General features: G+C 49.6%; 1 protein-coding gene across 1 annotated transcript; it reads left to right on the plus strand.

Annotated features, from left to right (window-relative positions):
* Positions 1–11,103: 11,103 nt before the first annotated feature.
* Positions 11,104–19,362, plus strand: PRKAG3 (protein kinase AMP-activated non-catalytic subunit gamma 3). Its single transcript, XM_024763185.1, has 14 exons — positions 11,104–11,145; positions 11,498–11,555; positions 12,030–12,185; positions 12,532–12,935; positions 13,928–14,009; positions 14,486–14,544; positions 14,646–14,691; positions 14,886–14,940; positions 15,140–15,266; positions 15,402–15,567; positions 16,996–17,033; positions 17,212–17,358; positions 17,710–17,943; positions 18,516–19,362. Exons 3-13 carry the CDS (start codon positions 12,032–12,034, stop codon positions 17,824–17,826), a joined length of 1,395 nt encoding a protein of 464 aa, XP_024618953.1. The 5' UTR covers positions 11,104–11,145; positions 11,498–11,555; positions 12,030–12,031; the 3' UTR covers positions 17,827–17,943; positions 18,516–19,362.
* Positions 19,363–22,178: the final 2,816 nt, after the last annotated feature.

Genomic DNA, 22,178 nt, shown 5'->3' on the forward strand with positions numbered 1-22,178 from the left:
CCACTGGAGTTTGCATGTTACCAAGGGGCTCTGCAGGAGAAAACTTGACCTTTTCCCTGGTGGTCCAGTGGTTAAGAATCCTCCTTCCAATGCAGGGGACTAAGATCCCACATGCCGCGGGGCAACTAAGCCCGTGCACCACAACTACTGAGCCCGCGCTCTCTGGAGACCGCACACCACAAATAGAGAGAAGCCTGCGCACCGCAGCTACTGAGCCCATGTGCCACAACGAAAGATCCTACATGCCACAATGAAGATCCTGTGTGCCGCAACTAAGAGCCACCGCAGCCAAAGAAATAATAAATTATTTTTTTAATTTAAAAAAATAAAAAAATAAATGTGCAGCTGGTGGGCTGGGACTTCCTGAAGAAGGTAGACTGGGAAGGAGGTCTAGGGGAGAGCAAGCGAGCTAATGAGCCTGGAGGCAGTCACTGTGTGTGAAAGAAATCTGGTAGAGGAGGCTGTACTGGGCAGCAGGGCTGGGATGCTGGCAGATGCTGTGAACCCAGGTGGGAAGTGAGGCTGTACCTGACCAGAATTCAGTCCGCATTCCATATCCTGAAACTCTGGGAAGGAGATGGCTCTGATACAAGGGAATGAAGGGTATTACTAGGGGCCAGAATTTCGACTATGAGAACCCATTTTGAAATAGCTGATCTGAAGTAGATGGAAAATTTCTGTTGGCCAAAGAGAGAGACAGAAGCCACAGAGATCTGTGGTCAGAGGAGTAAGGAAATGGCACAGGCAGTGGGGTGGACAGTGGAGGGGGGGCCTCAGCCAATGAAGAGGGTGGCAACTGCAAAGGACAGCAGGGCAGTGGGACTGTAGTCCAGCGCGAAAGAGCTGACTGTGTATGGAACAGACTCCAAGAAGGAGTTGCGGGTGGGGTGGGGTAGGGGTTAATCCCAGGGGAAAATACCAGGTCTTTTGCTAATCAAAGTGCGTCACTTTGAGCTCCGCGATTTTGGCATATCACCTGCAAAGGCAGCACATTTATTATGATCAGCAGGGGAGAAATGAATACACACAACTCATATTGGTTTATTTTTGTCATTATTTAGTTTAAATCAGTATCACAGCCTGCATAGCAGCCATTATTATTCTCATTGAATACCCCAAGACGCGGAAGCTCAGAGTTTTCCAAACGCACATAGCAAGAAGCTATCACCTCATTCCCCCACCCGGTTTCCTTTAAATCCAGGTGCACATAACTGACTTGATGGAGAGGCCCGCACATCCCCCAGAGATGCTGGGTTTGCACCTGGATACATAATGGCATGAAGTTTGGGTGGTATCTTTCTTAGAAGGGCATGAGTGCATTTTGTTAGGCATGGACATTTTTGAATTTGTGTGTAACGTAGCACAGAGGGTGTGTGTGAACACTGGGCAACTAAAGGGGAGGGCTGTAGTTGTGGTCGTTCTGCGATACCCATTCCATTCCTCTTTATTTTGTAGCAGCCATGCCACTGGGAGAATTGACCTCAGTCAAGGATGAACCCTGATTCGTCTTAAACGTGCTTTCCTGGTGACAGGGATCGGTTCTGGAATGAGGACGTGGTTGATTTTGGGCTAATGAGATACAAAGAGAAGTTTGCCGAGGGCTTTAGGAAGGTGTTTCCTTCTCTTAAAAGAAAGTACAGGAAAAGCTTGTCTCTTCCTCTGTATGTTGCTGGGCATCGATAAGGAGTCCAGAACTGCTGCTGCCACCTCAGAACTTGAAGCTGGCACTGGAGGGGAAAGCAGAGCTAAGACAATCAAGGGAAAGTATATCAGAGCCACTGGATCAAAGTGGCTCTGGAAGACCAGCCTGCCCCTGGACACCCTGTTAGGTGAACCAATAAATCTCCATCCTGTTTAAACCAATTCAAATTGAGTTTTCTGTTACTTGTGCCTGATACTGTTACAGCCTGCCTTCTGAGGAATCTAATCTCAGTGAATTCAGGGTCTCCTCAACTCCCCTGGGGTCGTGTCCCAGTTCCTGAGTACTTGTGCAAGGCTGAGGTTGGGGCGTGAGAGTAGGTATTTGGTTCTCAGTCATCATCTGTCCAACCTGGCATCCACTGAGGCATTCATCACACCATCTGGTCCTTAGTTGATGGGCCATACAGGTTGTATTGGGCCACACAGGTTGCTATTCCTGATTCTCATCCCCTCTTTCTCTCTCCACTTCTGTTCCACTCTTGGGCGCACAAAACGTCATGGGACTTTCAAAGGCTTGGTCTCCTCCTGCATTCTCTTGGATGCTAGGATCCAAGGGATGCTGCTCCCTTACCATGCTGGGTTTGGGGAAACTCTGTAAAGTGATCTAAGGGCCTATCTCCACACACACCCCACATAACACTTTTTACTTTGGATTTTACCCAAGTATTGAGGCAGAGGCCACCTCTCCTCTCAGATACCAAACAAACCAGCCAGGGGGAGGAGGCAGGGGCAGACTCCCCCTCCTCAGGGACTCACATCTGCTCACTCTTGCTTCCCATCTAACTCTTCTCTTCCTGCCAAACCAAGAGATCTTCATATCCTCTTGGGGCTCAAGAAGTCTCACGCTATTTCATATTTATTCTCTGAAATCTCTTGTGCTTTCTATTTGTCCCATCTGTTCTGTTGTTTCTTTCTCTCTCATTTCTTCCTTCTTTTATTTACTAACTGTGTTTCTATTCTGTTAGGACTTTTTTCTAGACATTGCAGCATGCATGATTAAAATATCAAAATCTAAAATTAATAAAAATCTTCCCAGATAACATAAGGATTTTCAAATACTTTAAATACTCCATTTTCACCACCCCTGGTTTGTATGTTATGGTTGGCAGCATTTTAATTCTAACCTCACAGGACATTATAATTCTTAAGGTGTTTTTTTTTTTTTGCAGTTATGATTCATGTAGATTCATCTACATTTTTACCACTTTCCTTGCTGTTTATTCCTTTTAGTTCTCAGATCTAACTTGTAGAATCACTTTCTTTCTGAAGCATATTCTTTAGAAAATTTCCTTTACTGAGGTGAACTCTGTTTTTGTTTGTCATAAAATAAAACTTTTTATCTTCCTTATAAATTTTCTCTGTGTGTAAAATTATAAGTTGGAAGTTATTTTCTTTCAGCACTCTGAAGATGCTCTACTAAGTTCTGGGTTTCCATTATCTACTGAGAAGTCAGCTATTAGACTGTCATTTCTTTGAAAGTGATCTTTTTTTCTGTTACTTTCCATTTTTTTCTCTTTGGTTTTCTGCAGTTCACTATGATGTTTCTATGTGTGGGTTTCTTTCATTTACCCTCCTGGGGATTCATAGGCTTTTGGAATCTAGGGATTGTTATTGTTTATCAGGTCCAGAAAATATCAACTAATCTCTTCAGATAGCACTTCTACCCCATTCTCTCTCTACTCTCCTTCTGAGACTCTATTTAAATATGTTTTAGGCTTTTCTTTTTTATTTTTATTTATTTATTTTTTGTGGTACGCGGGCCTCTCACTGTTGGTGGCCTCTCCTGTTGCGGAGCACAGGCTCCGGACGCGCAGGCCCAGCGGCCATGGCTCACGGGCCCAGCCGCTCCGCGGCACGTGGGATCTTCCCGGACCGGGGCACGAACCCGTGTCCCCTGCATCGGCGCGGACTCTCAACCACTGCGCCACCAGGGAAGCCCTGTTTTAGGCTTTTCTACTTAACCTCCACATCTCTCATTCTCTTTCATACTTATTTTTGCATATTTTTAAACTTTCTGTATTACACTCTTGGTAACTTCTAACCTAACATTCAGTTTTCTCTTCAGCTGTGTTTCATCTGTTGTTAAATTCATTTATTAAGTTTTTCCTTTCACTTCTGCATTTTTCATTCATTTCTAGAAGTTTTATTTGCTTTTTTAAAAAATGTGTTCTGCTGCTCTTTATAGTTTCCCATTTGCTCCATGCCTTTTCAAACTCATCTCCTATTTCATTAAACATAAGAAGCATTTGTTATAAATAAAGTGTCTGATAATTCCAGTTTCTGAAATTCTTATGGGTTTATTCCTGCTACGTGTATTTTCTGCTGGCTCTTGTTCACAGTTCCTAGTTTCCTTGTGTATCTAATTATTTTCAACTATGTGCTGGATGTTGTTGGAATAATTTGTGGCTTTGGAAGAGATAACATTTTTCCAGGGAACATTTGTTGTTTGTTTCTGCCAGGCCCTGGGGTGATTACTGACCTTACCACCTTAAACCAAGTTCAAACTTTGACACTCTCTGAACCATTCAGATGAGGAAAGCATTGACTGTGCGTCTATGTAAGAGCTAGTGTGCTCCTGGATTATGTTTACTCCGAGGATGTGGTCCTTGAGATACCAGTTTTTTATAGATGGGATCTCCTATCGTACTCCCAACTTGTATGGGTCCTTGGCCTGCATAACCCCATATGGCTCTTGCTGGAATCGGCAGAGGCCCTAGAGCAAAGCCACTTCTTTTTCTCACTAACTTCACTGTGTGCCTATTTTCCTTTCACTCGGGCCTAGTCTTTACTGTCTTGTCTTTTCAGTGCTTTTCAGAAGATTTTCTTTATATCTTATTCACCATTTTAAATTGTTTCTAGTGTGGGGCTTCCCTGGTGGCGCAGTGGTTGAGAGTCCGCCTGCCGATGCAGGGGATGCGGGTTCGTGCCCCGCTCCGGGAAGATCCCACATGCCGTGAGCCATGGCCGCTGAGCCTTCGCGTCCGGAGCCTGTGCTCCTCAACGGGAGAGGCCACAACAGTGAGAGGCCCGTGTACCACAAAAAAAAAAAAAAAATTGTTTCTAGTGGAATATGTTTTCTGAATAACCTAGCCTGCCAAAGCTCTCAAATCTTTTCTTTAAGCCAAAGGTATTACTTTCCCTCCCCAAAGACCTCACTTTTGAAACTCAAAAGCCAGAAGAGCTCTTCTTTGTATCATTTCTTTCTTGAGACCATAAACAAGGAAACTCTAACTTGAATGAGAAAAGGGCTAGAGGGTAGAAAGAAGTACCCCTCAATTTGGATTATTTCAAAATATTATACGACCACATATGTAAACTGCTCAACCTGGTGCCTAGTACATAGTTAGGGTTCAGTAAATAGTTGCTGTTGTCATGATTATTACTTCCATATCCAAACTCCCCTTCTTTAGGAGGCCTTCCTTCACTGACTTTGTCCCATTCCAATTCTTCTTTTACTGTATTGTATCAAAGTATCCTTTTATCTCCTGTCCCCCAACACGCTGTTGATTACCCTGATTGCATTTTCAAATGTGCACTTTTTCTTGGGAAGATGCAATGAATGAACATCATGCCCAGAAGCTTCTGCAGGTGTCTTGGTCTTGTTTCTTTGTTAACTCTGGTATGGGAGCTCTTTCAACTGTAGGAGAAAATTGAGAAGAGTTCAATTCAAACTGCATTAAACAGGGACTTCCCTGGTGGTCCAGTGGTTAAGACTCCACGCTCCCAATGCAGGGCCTCGACCCTTGGTCAGGGAACTAAGATCCCACATACCGCAACTAAGCCCGTGCGCTGCAACTACTGAGCCCTTGCGCTCTAAAGCCCATGCGCCGCAACTAGAGAAGCCCGTGCGCCAGAGTGAAGATCCAGTGCAGCTTAAATAAACAAATAAATAAATAAAAAATTTAAAACGGAACTATAAAAAAACAGCATTAAACAAAAAAGGATTCTATTGGTTAATGTAACAGAAAAAACCTAGTGTAAGGTCTTCAGGTACAGTTTGATCCAGGGGTTCAATGAATGTCAGGAGGACCTTGTCTTTCTCACCATACTGTGGTTCTTTTGCCCTCTGTTTTATCTTCATTCTCAAGCAGCTCCACTCTGCATGGTAGCAGAATCTCCACACTTACATCCTCACAGCTCCAAATCCAGTGGAAAAGAGTTCCCATTATCGGCAGCCAAAGTCCCAGGGTTCACCCCTATTGGGCTAATTTGGTCAATACCTTCCTCATTGTGACCAGGGGAATTTGATGTGCTCATTGGCTAAGTCTGAGTCAGATGTATACTTCCTGGAATCCATGGTTAAGCTCCTCTGAAAATCAGGTGCTCTGAGATTGGAGGAAATGTGGTTCCCTGAAAGAAAACTTGGGGGGATTGCCAAAAGAGGGGTGAAATGGATCCTGGGTAGACAAAAGCATCATCTGTCCACTTCAATCTCCAACAGCTGACAGAAAAAGGCTCAGTAATGGGGCCTGTGGGGCAGACCAAACTGCAGAAACAAGGTGCTGGTTCTGTCCAGGTCCTTAGGACACTGGCATAGATGCTGCTAGGTTTTAGCCACACAGACAGGACAGGAGCTGGAGACTGGGTGACTGGCATGAAGGCTGCTCTCACAGCCTGCCAACCACTCTGGCACAGGGGACCCGATTTGCGATTTATCAGTAATGTTCTCATCTAGGCTACTCTCTTGGCTTCCTCAAGCTGCTGAACTCCTACTGATATAAAAATAACACTTAAACAGGATCCCGGCCCCATGTCCTAGACAAATCAGCTATCCAGAGATGGCAGCTAAATTCACCCTAGGGTCAGAGGACAGTGTCCTTATTATGCCCAGTTTTGAGAGCGAGCCGAGATGTAGGGTTTCAAGAAATTTTACACCATGACCGGAGACAAAACTCTAACACCCGAAGAGTATTTATTTTCTGATAAAAGCCAGCACCTTCTGCTGATTCACCCTGCTGAAGAGGATGGGTGCAGCTGAGCTGGCCACAAGAACAGGTGTAGGAGCTCCTTTTTTACAACTGGAAAATCACGACGATTTTAGTGCTGTGCAGCTTGGTGTCTGCCCCAGCTGAGCCCTCCTCCATCCCAAGCTTGATGCCACCATGAGATGACTACTGGAGACTCCGAGCTCCCACCCCACCCGCCAGCCTGCCTGCTTTCAGAACCTTGTAGCTGGAGGGCTAGGGAGACTGGGACCAGGTGGCGAGGTAATAATTATGGTAAACACTTACTGAGCACATATTACGTGCCAGGCCTGTGCTTCATTGACATTAAGCTTAGTGGCTGAGAGAGTGTGGTGCTAGTCTAGAAACACTGGGTTTGACCCTGGACTTCCTCTCACTAGCTTTGAGATTTTGATCAAGTTACTTTATCCCTTTGTGCCTTGATCTTCTGACCTGTGGCATCATCATAATAAAAGAACTTACCACATAGGGTTGTGAGGGATTACATGGGATCCTGCACACACTGTGTTTCGCAGCGTCTAGTAGATGTTCAGCGCGGCATAAACGTGAAGCTGCATTATATACACTTGTAATTTCTAATGCTACCCCGATCCCAGGATGTAAATGCATTAGTAAGATGGCATTAGCAGATGCATTAGTCGATGGGTCAGTGGCTTAAATAAGACAGAAGTTTATTTCTCTTTATCACATGACAGTCCAGAGATGGGGAATGGGGAATGGAGGAGATTCTATTATTTTCAACCTGCCTCTTCCACCATTGGGTTCAAATGGCTGATCCAGCTCCCACCACCATATCATAATTCCAGTCAGTAGGAGGAGGAAAATCTGCCCTTTCCTCCTAAGGGCACCCTAAAAGGTTGCATATAACATTGCTGGGCAGATCCCATTGGCCACGCTTAGTCACGTGGCCATGCTATCTGCAGAGGAAACTGGGAAATATAATCCTTTCATTAAAATTGTGAGGAATTACTAGCAGAGGAAGAAGAAGGGGAGAATAGATGTTGCTCTGCCAGAGCCCACCGCCTGGCCACCCCTCACAAAGAGCACATTTAGCACCCTTCAAAGGGAGGCAAGGCAGAGTTCCATCTGGACACAGCTCCAGCTGAGAGCCCAGGATCTCTGAGGGCCTGCGTGTGGATGGGTCCTCAGAGTCTAGAGCCCTGTGAACCAAAAGGCAGGTAATCTGGCCCTCCCCCTCCCTGAGATAACAGTGCAGGAGGAACAGGATAAACTTCAGAAGGGGAAAGAAAGGCAAACACATGGCAGTTACCTGATCTTTAACAGTCACTGAATCTAGTTGGACAGGAATTGCAATGCTGCTTCCCCGCAGTGGAGTAAGTTCCGCGGCAGCTCAACCCCAGCTCTGGGAAACTGTCTACTCTCCTTCGTGGCCTCTGGCATTGCCTCCTGGGAAGTTATTTCTCACCCGACATCCCCCGTGGCTGCACTTGAGACCACGCTGTCCTTGCAGATGTTACAACTTTCACAGTCCTCCTTCTGCTGGTGCAGATTTGGGGGGCTAGGGACAACTGGGGGGTCAAACCAGTCTTTGCTGACCAGGTTTGTAGTTTCTTTGCCAATGTAATACCCTCAAAATCTCCCAAGGCTTCTGATTTATTTTCATATTTGTGTAACCACAGCCAACAGTCTCACCATCTTTATGCTTGAATACTCTGGACTTGGTGTTCTTCCTGTTTTCTCTCAAACTGCTGGTGGCTACCTTGAGGTCGTCCGAAAAAATATGATTGGCTGTGAAGAGAACTTCCCTCTTCTGCCCACTGGGCTGGCTTTCACTGTCTACAAAACAGTGTGTGCTTGAGAAATGTTTGAGACCACAGGTACAGCCCTTGCTAAGGTTGCCTCTTTCAAACCACCGTTTACAGCTCACTGCCTGAGTGCATTTCTCTTGTGGGACTTTACTAGTAGCAGCAAGCAGAATCCAATACACGCTAGTTTCCGTGAGTTACAGGCTCTGTTAGCATATGATGACATTTCAAGGCATCATAGATGACAGGTATGCCATACGTTTTGCCGTATCATGGCAATGGTCACCAGATTACCAGTGTACAATAGTTTTCTTTGCTACCCGCAGTCCAATTTCCAAACCAATGCCACTTGTTTTAGGCTTTTAAAGCAGTGCCACTTCCAGATGCCAACTTGTGCATTAGTTAGGATACATGTTTGATTGCTGTAACAAAGACTCAATTTAAGAATGACTTAAACAAGGAAGTTTATTTCTCTCATGGAACAGTCTATAGACAATCTAAACCTGGTAGGCTGACTCTGAAAACTTTAACAAGCATTTTCCATCTTGGCTATGACATACCTCCTCTAGCTCCTGCCATCACATTAGCATTCCAGCCATCAGAAGGGGAAAAGGAAGAGGGGAACTCATGCCTCTTTCTTTTAAGGCATGACCTGGAAGTTGCTTCCATCGCTACCACTCACATTGGCCAAATTAAGTCACAAGGCTATATTTAACTGCAAGGGTTGGGAATTTAGGCAGCTATTCCAGCTAAAATTCAAGTGATTCTATTACTAAAGGAAGAAGAGAGAAATAGATATTGGGAGGCAACTGGCGGTCTCTGACACAGACTGTTTTTAGCCTCATTTTAGATTCGTGGAAACAGGCGCAGAAAAAACAAGCAATGCTTTCCAAGGTCAAATGGCAGAGCATGAATTTTAATCAGGTCCATCTGACCCCAAAACAGATTTTCCATCACATCCAGCCAACATAGTTTGGTCATCAAGGTGCCCACTGTTCACGAAGAAATAGAAGGCATTTACATGTGAATGTAAATGTGAGTGTCAGCCCAGTGTACAGTGAGATATGCACACAGAACGTGGCTATATGGAGATCAGTGCAATGAGGGTGATGCAATCAAGGGAGACTTTGTTTAAAGAGGAGCCCCTGTTATTGGTCCTGTAGGTGGAACATATCTGAGATGGAGGGGAGAATGGGGTATTACAGGAGAAGGCAGTGACGTGAGCTGGACCTGTTCTGTATCTGGCTTGACTGTGAAGGTGGTCCAGAGCACAAGGGGGTGGGGCTTTTCGGGTCTGAGGCACCGCATATCTCCAGGGATGGTCCATGTGATCTTTCCCCCATTTGAAGTGCCCCATTGGCTGTGCCTTTGATATTCCATCATCTGGGACCAGACAGTAACAGGCCACAGGGACCCTGCAGAAGGAGAGCTGCACCTGCCCCCAGTACTACCCAAGACACATGGAAGGCAAGCCCCTTCCCTGCTCTGCTCTCCTCGTCCGTCCCCATAAGCAGTACAGGGGCTTTGAGGGATGACGGGAAATACGTTCACTGAATCAGCGAGCAATCCAATAACACATTACTGTCTGTCCACTCCACAGCAAGACTGGGATGGAAGAGGCTGGAAGGAGGAGGGGAAGGGAGGGGCAGAGAGGGGAGCTGGAGCAGCTGGGTCAGCATTCCCGACTTGGATATTGACTCAGGCCCCAGGAATGCCAAGGAAGGGGGGTGGGCAGCCACCAGAGCTGGCTGGGATCCTGTTGGCACCAGGAGATGTAGGGACAGCACACACAGCGGGATGGGGGGACTGGGGCTTCTGCACACCTGGATGTACCTCCACAGGTAGAAATAGCTGTCTCTGAAGGGATTCTTGCATTGAGGACACTGGACCTGATGATCCCTAGGGTCTCTTCCTGTATTAAATTCCTCTGAACTTTGGGACTGGGAGCTTCCCAAAAGGAAGAGCCTAGCTTCTGTGGGTACTTAATTGTTTGAAGAATAAATGGTTGGATAAAAAAGCAAAAAGAAAAGAAAAGAAAAGAAAAGAATAGGTGCCTCTCACACTGTAGACAAGCGCAAGCCCACCTCACTCCTTCAAGGCGATTCTCACAACTCCCCATCTGCCCTAACCATCCAGTTCCAACTCCTCCACCAAAGAGAGGGACGGGCCCCTGGGACTCAAATGGAGACATCTGGACACACATTGGCCACTCTCCCGGGACCACCCACAAACCTCTTATCCCCAGCCTCCCAGCTGCAACTTGCCCTTTCTAACTCTAGCACCACCCACGACCGAAGCTGTAAAAGGAAGAGAGTTCAGCTCAGCGCGCCTCTGTTTTCCCTCCTTTGGCGCCTGACAAAGATGACAGAGGCCCTCAGAGAAGAAACCCAGGACTCTGACACTCCACCTCCTCCCACCCCAGTGCCCTCACAGCGGGGTCCTTCTCCCCTGTCCTCGGAAACCCAGGAGGCAGCCCATGAGCAGGCATCGAGATTCCACATGCGCCCCACCCCTTCCCGCCGGCCCGCAGGTTGCCGAGCTGAAGCAGCTGAGCGGCTGGACCCCTTCCTTCCCACTGCCCGACACCCAATCAGAGAGAACCCGATACGGGAGGGCAGGGTGCCAGGGGCCGGGCCCAGAATAGTGCTGCCCAGATACAGTGTTGCGCACTCGCTCCTGGAGCCCGCCGGAAGCCGGAGCACGCGCTGCGCAGGGTAAAAGCGGGAGCTGGAGCCGCTGAGGCCGGAGGGCCGGGAGCGCACCACCGCGTGGATGTGTGCGCGTGTGCGTGCGTGTGGGTGTGTTTGACCAGGATTTTCTCTGTATGTGAGCATGAGAGTGTCTGCATGTGTATATTCTTTGTGTGAGTCTATGTGGTCCTGTGTGTGTCTGGGAAGTGTTGAATATGTGGCTTTCTGAGTGCGTATAAGTGTTTGGGTAGGCTGTGTGTGTTTATGTGTGTTTGTGAGGCGGGTGTTTGTGTGTGTGTGTTTGTGGTGTGTGTGTGTGGTGGGAAGGGGAGCTCCCTTTGGTTCAGAGTGTAGGGCATTTTCCCCACCCCTTCAGACATTCTTCTCCCTGCAGACCCCCTCCTGGAGCAGCCTCCTGGGACCTGAGCACCAAGGTAGGTGCGGCTGGCCCTCCTCCTGGGCCCAGCCTCTTCTCCCACTTCCTTTTCTCCCGTGTCTCTAGGCCCCCAATCTCCCCCACTCTACTAGTCTGGCTTTTGTCTTCCTCGCCTTTTCCTTCTTTGCTCCTCTTTGTTTCTTCTTCCGCCTTTTACCTCACCTCCTCCTTCCTCTTTCAGAAGAAGAAAGGGGGGATCTAGAGTCTGAAGACTTGGACCCTCCTGACTTTATCACTTACTAGCTGTGTGATATGTGGCAAATTGCTAACCTCTCTGATCTCAGTCCCTTGTTAGTGAAATAGGGATGATAATGCCTCCCTTATAAGATTGCTATGAGGTTTGAATGAGAAACATGTCGGTGGAAAAGCCCTTTGGAGGCTTGCAAATATTAAATATTATCGCTCATAACATTTTAATTGATTTTATTGTGTTACTCCCCAGTAACCAAACAGGCCCCATCCCCCCTTCCAGAGATGAGCTTCCTAGAGCAAGGAGATAGCACTTCGTGGCCGTCACCAGCCATGACCACCAGCTCAGAAAGAAGCCATGGGGAACGGGGGACCAAGGCTTCAAGATGGACAAGGCAGGAGGATGTAGAGGAAGGGGAGCCACCAGGCCTGGGGGAAGGTGAGGCCAAGGCCAGTTCTGGCGAGAAGGGACTGGGGGCAGTGGGAGGTCCCCGATCCTGGGGCCAGGCTCTGCCCTGGATCTCCCCATAACACAGACACATGACATCGTGTGGCCTCAGTCTCCCCACACGGGAGAGGACAACCGCATTGCTGACCCAGGGGCCCAGCACGGCCAACTCAGGACAGAGCCACCATCCTGTGTGACTCTCTGAGACTCAGCTCTCTCACCTGCAAAATGGGGGCCTCATCATCCAGGCTTCCCGAGGCTGCTGTGAAGGTGAACGGAGACAGCAGATGAGAAAGTGCTTTGGAAGATGGAGTTACTGTCCTCTCCCCCCGAACAGGTCTCCAGTCCAGGCCAGCTGCTGAGTCCACCGGGCTGGAGGCCACATTCCCCAAGGCCACACCCTGGACCCAAGCTGCTCCCTTGGCTGGGGTGGGCTCCCCCACAGCAGAGCGGGACATCCTCCCCCCTGACTGTGCGGCCTCAGCCTCCGACTCCAGCACAGACGATCTGGATGTGGGCATCGAGTTCTCAGCCACAGCAGCCTGGGGCGATGAGCTCGGCCTGGTGGAAGAGAGGCCGGCCCCATGCCCGTCCCCGCAGGCACTGTTACCCAGGCTGGGCTGGGACGATGAGCTGCAGAAGCCAGGGGCCCAGGTCTACATGCACTTCATGCAGGAGCACACCTGCTACGATGCCATGGCAACCAGCTCCAAGATAGTCATCTTCGACACCATGCTGCAGGTGAGGCCACAGCTCTGCCCCACCTCCATCCTCACAGCCCCCAGGATGCCCTGCCGGCCCTGCCCCGCTACAAGCCCCTTCCAGAATTCCTTCTTAGCACCATGGAGACCAGCGGAGGAGGGCTTTTTCTCTCTGTGTACACCCCCTAATTGTCATCCCAGCTCTGCAACTCAGTATCCATAGGGTTTGGAGTAGGTCTTTGTGCTTCGCTCATCTCTACAATGGGGATAGGAAGGCCTGCTTTACCCTGCAAGTTTCAGAGGAGTCCTGGGCCAACCCAGGATGAGAGGGAGCATTTTGCACACCCCGAATTGTATGGAAAACATTGCAGGTGGCTTAGGACAAAGAGCGGGGAACTCTTGAAAAGAGAAAAGTAGGATGAGCTCTGGTCCCCACTCTTCCAGTAGGCTAGGCTACGAAACACCTGATCCCTTTCTTCTCACCGCGTATAGGAGAGCAGTGTGTAGTGTAGAGAAGAAGCAGGGTATATGTATGATCCACAGTTCACTATTTGACTCTAGCAGCAGATAGACAAATATATTTAATTTAGTAGTTTTGTATTTATTTTGATATGTATTAGAAAAATACAACCAGCCTGTATAGATAATATTGTTTAGGATGAAGCCAAAATGAGTCAATGTAAAATTTATTTAGAAGAAAAATCTCGTACATAACATATAAATAATTACACCTCTAGTACTTAGATTAGCCAAAACTATCCTGTGTGTATATGTACACATATGACTTTGGTGTAGAAACACTAAGTTAGTTTCCTGCACCCTGGTGTGCCTGGTGAGGGGTCACCTCAGTGCCTCTGGCCACCAGCAGCCTTACCTCTGTAGCAAATGTGCCGACAAGGGTCATGTCGAGTGGCAGGCCGCCTCGTGTAGTGGAGGGCCCAGGAGAAGGCCCTGTGGAAGGACCCCGGTTGGGACAGGGGACTCTGAGGGGCAGTGAGCAACTCACCCTCGACTGTTCTCCCCGGTGCTCAGATCAAGAAGGCCTTCTTCGCCCTGGTGGCCAATGGCGTCCGGGCGGCACCTCTGTGGGACAGCAAGAAGCAGAGCTTTGTGGGTGAGAAGGGGCTGGGGAGGCAGAGGTGGCGGGGAAGGGAAAGGGGGGAACTTGTGGGGCGCTTCTGGGGCTGAGCTCTGACACACCACGGGCTTGAGCTGAGCAGGGGCCTGGCGTGGGGGAAATGTGCGAGCTGGGAGACTCCATCTGTGGGATAGCTGTGACCAGCTGACCCCTCCAGCTCTACTACCCCGTGGTCCCATGTCATAGGTGCTAAGTAGGAAAAGAGAAAAGGAAGAGGAAGAAATGTGGAGAAAAGAAAAAGTGGGGAGGAAAGGAGAGAAATTACAGGGGAAGCATAAAAGGGAGAACCCCATTTCTCAGGCACGGGAAGAGCTGCCCTACCCTCCTTCCGAAACCCCACTTTTGTCTCAGTCCAAGGACACTGGCCAGGTGGGGCAGGGGTGCTGAGCCCTCAGCCTGCCTTCCACCCCAAGTCCCAGGCTGACCCCCGTTCCCCCACCCCCACCCCGCAGGGATGCTGACCATCACAGACTTCATCCTGGTGCTGCACCGCTATTACAGGTCCCCCCTGGTGAGGAGTGGGCTGGGGGTTCCGGCGGCACCCATCTGTGCTGGGGTGGAGGGAGTTCAGGGGGCCCAAGTCTGACTTCAGGAGTTCTGTTGATGTTCTAGGTCCAGATCTATGAGATTGAAGAACATAAGGTTGAGACCTGGAGGGGTGAGTGGGCAAAGGGGCCGAGGGTGTGAGGGTGAGGGTAGGGCTAAGGACCTCAGGCAGAGGATGGGTGGTGGGGATCTCCTGGGGGGAGCAGGGAGAAGGCAATAGGGAGCCCAGGGGGCCCGAGGGGCTGGGGGCTGCTGGGTGAGGCAGGGTGGCCAGTTCCCTTGCCCTGACTCCAGTTTTTCCTGCAGAGATCTACCTTCAAGGCTCCTTCAAGCCTCTGGTCTCCATCTCTCCCAGTGACAGGTAAGCGTCCCCAGCCACCCACTTGGGCCTCCTTGCCCTGCACAGACCCCTTCCCCAGCTCCTCAGTTCTGAACTCACGGGCTCACCGTCGGCAAACTGCGGACAAGGCAGCCTTGGCACCCTGTCCTCCTTTCTGGGGGCTGGGATGAAGGGCATCTCTCCCCAGGCTGCCCCAGCCTCACTGCTCCCACTTCTGCAGCCTGTTCGAAGCCGTCTATACCCTCATCAAGAACCGGATCCACCGCCTGCCGGTCCTGGACCCAGTCTCAGGCGCTGTGCTCCACATCCTCACACACAAGCGGCTGCTCAAGTTCCTGCACATCTTTGTGAGCCTGGGCACAGCCTCAGGGGGAGACCCGAGGGGCAGAGAAGTCTTCAGCCCTAGGGATTGGGGAGGGAGCAGCTGGGAGCCTTCTGGGGACTACTCCACCCTTATCCCTACCTGGCCCCAACCCAAGCAGGGCACCCTGCTGCCCAGGCCCTCCTTCCTCTCCTGCACCATCCAAGATGTGGGCATCGGCACATTCCGAGACTTGGCCATGGTGCTAGAAACGGCACCCATCCTGACCGCACTGGACATCTTTGTGGACCGGCGCGTGTCTGCACTGCCTGTGGTCAACGAAGCTGGTACCTACACCCAAGATGGGGGCTCTGGCTGGGGTGGGACTGGGGGTAGCAGGGGTCTATGTGACATCAGCTCGCGGCCCAGGATGGAGTCAGGGCTACAAGTCTCTGCCTGCTTTGAGCCTTGGATCAGTTACTTAGCCTCTCTGAGCCAGATGTCAATTTCTTGCTCTGAAAAAGGGTTAAAGGAGCCATGGCTGTAAACTGCTTCAAAGTTAAAAATCACCATAATGAAGCTGAATATCAAGAAGTGTTTTAATCTATTTTTTGATTATGAAAATTTTCAAATGTGTGAAAATGGTAGAAAAAACTCTGTAACAAACCCCACCTATCCACCCGGATTAACTACTGTTAACACATTGCCATTAACCAGTTCTTTTTTTTTTCACTGAAGTAATTTAAAGTAAATTATATTATAGAATCATGTCACTTCACCCCTTAACACTTCATCTGAATCTCTTAAAATAAGGATGTTTCCTACATCACCTAACAAAATTATGAATAATTTATTAATGCTATCTAATATTCAATCCTAATTCCATTTCCCCAAGAATATCTTTTTTTTATAGTTGATTTGTTCAAATCAAGATCCAATTAAGGTCTATGCTTTGAATTTGCTTCTTTTGCCCCTTAAGTCTCTTTTAACCTAGAACAGTTCCCTCCCCACTTAATTTTCATGACGTTGATGATGAGAAGCCTGGGTCTATTGTCCTGTAGAACGTCCCACTTCCAGAGATTTTTCTGTTTTCTGCAGTTGGCCTGTACATTGTTCCTCTCTTCCTGTGTTTCCTGTAAACTGGAAATTAGTTCTAAAGTCTCGATCAGGTTCAGGCTATACTTTTTTTTTTTTTAATTTATTTTTGGCCGTGTTGGGTCTTAGTTGCTGGGCACGGGCTTTCTCTAGTTGTAGCGAGTGGGGGCTACTCTTCGTTGCGGTGTGCGGGCTTCTTATTGTGGTGGCTTCTCTTGTTGCAGAGCATGGGCTCTAGGCGCGCGGGCTTCAGTAGTTGTGGCACATGGCTCAGTAGTTGCGGGGCACGGGCTCAGTTGCTCCGTGGCACGTGGGATCTTCCCGGACCAGGGCTTGAACCCGTGTCCTCTGCATTGGCAGGCGGATTCTTAACCACTGCACCACCCGGGAAGTCCCCAGGCTATACACTGAGGCTAGAATATTTCAGAGGTGATGCCCTGTACTCATATTTTGTCACATCAGGAGGCATGATGTCGGGTGTCTCTGAGATACTGTTTGATCTGTGGGTTCAGGGTGGTGGCAGCCTGATGCCTCATTATAAAGCCAGTAGCCTGGGGGTGGGGAGGATGTTGAGGGGTGCACTCAGCAAGCCCGCCCCGGGCCCCTACACAGCATCCTGGTTCTGACCTGAACCTCTCCCCTTTCTCTCACCTTCCTCCCCGGCCCCCCAACCCCTGCAGGACAGGTCGTGGGCCTCTACTCCCGCTTTGATGTGATTGTAAGTGTCTGGGGGAATAGAGGGGAGCTGGGGGTGCCACAGGGAGGCTAATGTGGGGGGATCGGTGTGGGTGGGTATCTGTGGACCAGGGGGGCCTTTACAAGTGTATAGAGGGAGATACCTGTGGGGCTGGAGCCTGGCCGAGGGCTGATTAAGAGCGGTTCTCCTTCCTGCCCAGCACCTGGCAGCCCAACAAACATACAACCACCTGGATGTGAGTGTGGGAGAAGCACTGAGGCAGAGGACACTGTGTCTGGAGAAAGTCGTTTCCTGCCAGCCCCACGAGACCTTGGGGGAAGTCATCGACCGGATTGTCCAGGAGCAGGTACCCACACCCCTTCGTACATGCTCCCAACACATGGGGCCCAGTCCTTCTCATGAGCAGTTTCAGCTAGCCCTATCCATTGGGCACCTGCCCTGTCCTCCCATCTCATGGCCGAGCTCTTGGTGTGCACACTGGCCAGCGACTGGTCCTGTCGTTGGGGCCCTCGGGCCAAGGGCCGCAGCCAGCTGACCACCCTAGGGCAGGCAGAGCCACCGCTAACTGGTTTCTAGGAGGCACTCTCTTGCCCCCACAGTTACGTTAAATTGTTTGCCCCTAATTCTCAGTGTCAGCCTCGTTGGCTGCTGTAGCCACATGGCGCTGCCCCCTCACTGAGCCTCTGTGGACCCACAGGTGCACCGGCTGGTGCTCGTGGATGAGACCCAGCACCTCCTGGGTGTGGTGTCCCTCTCCGACATCCTTCAGGCTCTGGTGCTGAGCCCTGCTGGCATCGACGCCCTCGGGGCATGAGAGCATCAGAGTCTTCACTCTTAGGCCACCTTCCACACCCGGAAGCCAGCGAAGGGAGCCGGGGACTTGGCCTTCACCTCCCCCCACCCCCCATTTGCTGGTTCGGCTCTTGTTCAGGTAGGCTCTGCCCTGGGCCATTGACCTCAGCTCCAGCCCCTCAGTCTCCCTGGGCACCCAGATCTCAGATTGGGGCCCCCCTGAGGATAGGAGTGGCCCAGTTTAGAGCTGAGCAGCCTCGTGAAAGCTACAAGTGTCAGGACTCACTGCGGGGCCACTGCTTTGTCCCATTCTCAGCTGAGGTGATGGAGGCCCTCATAAGAGGGGTGGACAGGGGCTGGAGGCAGTGATGTGACTTCAGGGTCTCCCAGGAGATCAACCTGCCCTTTCACAAGTCAATTCCCGCCTGCTTGGACTTCCACTGGAAGGAAGCCAGTTACCAAACCTGGGCTGAGTGGAATTTCCACACTCGATAAGAACTAAGGCTGAAAGGATAGAGCTTCTCTCTAAGTACTCATCGCAGTCAGTTTGACATGGTCTCAGGCTCTTTCCTGGTAGCACGTTTCCTAGGGGTTTGCAGAGGGTGAAGGTGCAGATTCCACCTGCTTAGCAAGGATGGCAAGACTGAGGTTCCCCTATTGGAAAGGCAACCTCCCCTCCCCATTTAATCTTCCTTTCTCTTTCCCTCACAGGCTTCTGCAGCCCTCCCCAATTGCCCTGCCCTGCCTGTGCTCCCAGAAGCCCTCAGGAATGCCTGGTCCACCATGGAATGATGAAATTAAGAACAGCTGAGTCAAGCCTGGAGCTCTCTGAACCAGAGGCACTAGGATTACCCCAGGGCTGACTGATTTGTACCACCCACACTGCTCTCCCCCTACCTGGCCCCGGTGGGGTGGGGAGCCCTCAGTCCATGGGTTCAGGAAGGGGTTCTGGATTCCTCAGCTTCTGGACTACCCGGCACCCGTGCCCCCAGCTCCTGGGGGTCCCAGGTGTGCTTCCCCCATGGAAACTGCCCTAGCGGTTCCTCACAACTTTGCCACTGCCCTCCTGCTCCCCCAGCATTGCCTTTCAGGGCTGCCTATGGGTCCCCACAGAGCAGCAGTTTTGTAGAGCTGCCTGTTGGAGAGGTCCCCCCTCCTTTCTCATCCTTAGCTCTCACCAGCAAGCAGTGTTCTCAGTCGCCAGGGAGGGCCTGTGTTTGGATCACTGAGGATGAACCATCGAGAAAACAAAAAGAAAAAGAACAGCCTGTGAACTTAGATTTTATAACTTTCACTCAGAAAATGCTATGGTCATTTGATCTGAACCTGCGGCAAGATCCCTGTCCTTTCTGAATTCAATGACACCCGAAGGAAAATCTGTAATTGACAAACACTGCAAGTGGCGTTTCCTTTGCTTGTGGAGTGTTATTCCACCGAAATTTCTTTTCATCTTTTATTTACAGCAAAACTCTAAAGAAAATGTTAGTTACTTCCATAGTGGGTACAACTCAGTCCACAAACTCTAATATGTAAGAAACGTAACTTAATTTTTCTAACACTAAATGTAATTTCTATTACAAACTCCATTTTACCAGGTTGTAGAAATTAGTCTCAGCCAATTTGGGGTAAAACTCCATTTTACCAGGTTGTAGAAATTAGTCTCAGCCAATTTGGGGTTCCTCTCCCACCTATTCTTGGGGTTAAGTTCAGTGATGGGGGGAGGCTTTAAGTGGTGCAAGACTTTTTTCCTCAGCCATCATCATCTGCCCATGCCAGCACCTGCTGAAACATCCCCATTCCCATGTAGTCGTCACTTGGTTGGTCACCGGTGGGCATGGCCCCTGCTAGGTGCTCCCTCACTCCCTACCACGAAGCCTCTTTGGGCCTGCCTGCTCCTGGGGCATAGGGACATTCTAGCTCCTGGCCCTGTACCCCTCTGGACTTTAGGAAGCTCTGTGGGGCTATCCCAAGCCCGTCTGCTGAGACAGACAGCAAGTGGCCTGGTCTACCCTGTGTTTTGCTGTTTTCCCAGTCTCTACACAGGAAACATGGGGCCCAGGGCTCTTCTACCCTTATCATCTCCAAACCTTTCTAGGGTATTTGTCATACTCCCCTCTCACTTCAGACACAGCTCCCTTGTCAGGGCCCTTTTCTCAGGGCCCCCCCAAATGTCTACAGTCTCTTTGCTTCCCCAATACCCAGCAGCCTGTGGAATTTTTACGCAGTAGGGAAAGAGGGGGCCTTTTTCTCTAGCCCATCATATAGTCTTCCAAATCCATTGTACGTGTCTTGAGTTCTTGCTACCTACCCTGTTGAGTCAGGTTTTTGAAATTCCAAAGCCAAGACTGGGCTTCTGCTGTGTCACCGCCCCCCCACCCCGTGATAATGACACTGCAGATCTGCTGTCCAAGGGAGAGAGGGTAGGTTAATATTTCTAAAATATGATCTACCCCGTTTACCTCACAGACCAACAGAGTGGGGCCATCTGTGCTTGATGAGTCAGGCAGTAAGTGAAGGCATTTTCTCATAGACACTCAACTTCTGTTTCCAGTCGTGCCGTAACCAATAGGTCAGTGCTGGCTCTGCTCTGGCCCTACCTGGGAAGGTCCTGGGTTCAAGGGGGAGGATGGGATGGGGGTGCCCTCAGGGCTGTCTCAGGTGATAGTGTCCTTGGGGAGCCCGGGGTGGGCTGTCTCCACCGGCTCTAAGCGAAGTGCAGCAGGGTGTCTTCGAGGCGCTGTCCCGGGTGGCTCTTTGTGTGAACAGTAGTTCAGCTGTCACAGCACAGGCTGTGGGTGGAAAGGGCAGCCTGAGGAAAGCACTCTTTCCCCTTCTGCTCCCGTTGAAAACAGGTAAGTTTCCACCCTCCTGGACACCCCCCCATCCAGAGGACCCAGCAGTTTGCCCCCTCAGGCCCTTCTGTGAGGGACTGTACTACCCTTCTGCCTCAGAAGCCCTGCTCTGACCACAGCCCAGCCCTCAGCTCTTGCCCAGCCCTCCCGCCATGGCTGCTGGAAGAGAGGCCAAGAGTTGCCTTGGGAACTGCAACCACTCCCACCCAAGCGCAGAATGAAAGAGTGGAACCCTGCCCTGCTGTCCTGTCTGCTCACGCGCTAGAACCTGTTCTGATCAAGTTCTCCCGGCATCATTTGTCCCACTCCTCCCCTGGCCTCCGAGGCCCCCCGGGGGTTCTGTGGCCTTTGGGCTAGATTCCCATAGCCTCCTTAGCATCACCCGTCTCTCCTCTCCCTACCCTCTCAGTAGTTCTCAACCCTGGATGTGCAACAGGATCACCTGGGAAGCTTTATAAAATGCAAATTCCAGGGCCTCCATTCCTGGAAATACTAGTTTCCTGACTTGGGCATGGAACCTGGGCAATTGTATTTATTTTCTGTAGAAACTAGAGATTTACGATTACTAACACTTGGAGCATGACAGCATGCTGAGAAATAAGGATGCCTCCTTCTCATGATTCGTAAAATCATTTGTCACATTATTGGGTCTATCTATAATTTGTTATGACTAAGATCTACAAGAAGCACTGGCTAAGAGTAATGGCACAACATAAAAGATATATGATTTGTTAGTATTCTCACTACTGTTCTTTCAAGCATCCTTAAATGCAGAAGAATTCAGTACAATGTCATGTACAGTCCATTCCATGAAGACAGTTGAGCTAGTTTTTATTGGACATGCATATTAAAAGTGGAGTCATACAACCATCAGAATGGGACAAAATATTTGCAAATGAAGCAACTGACAAAGGATTAATCTCCAAAATATACAAGCAGCTCATGCAGCTTAATACCAAAAAAACAAACAACCCAATCCAAAAATGGGCAGAAGACCTAAATAGACATTTCTCCAAAAGAAGATATACAGATTGCCAACAAACACATGAAATGATGCTCAACATCACTAATCATTAGAGAAATGCAAATCAAACCCACAATGAGGTATCACCTCACACCAGTCAGAATGACCATCATCAAAAAATCTACAAACAATAAATGCTGGAGAGGGTGTGGAGAAAAGGGAATCCTCTTGCACTGTTGGTGGGAATGTAAACTGATAAAGCCACTATGGAGAACAGTATGGAGGTTCCTTAAAAAACGAAAAATAGAACTACCATATGATCCAGCAATCCCACTACTGGGCATATACCCTGAGAAAACCATAATTCAAAAAGAGTCATGTACCACAATGTTCATTGCAGCTCTATTTACAATAGCCAGGACATGGAAGCAACCTAAGTGTCCATCGACAGATGAATGAATAGAGAAGATGTGGCACGTATATACAATGGAACATTAGCCATAAAAAGAAATGAAATTGGGGCTTCCCTGGTGGCGCAGTGGTTGAGAGTCCGCCTGC

Source organism: Neophocaena asiaeorientalis, unplaced genomic scaffold, assembly GCF_003031525.2.
Source record: "Neophocaena asiaeorientalis asiaeorientalis breed wild unplaced genomic scaffold, Neophocaena_asiaeorientalis_V1.1 scaffold86, whole genome shotgun sequence".
NCBI lineage: Eukaryota > Metazoa > Chordata > Mammalia > Artiodactyla > Phocoenidae > Neophocaena > Neophocaena asiaeorientalis.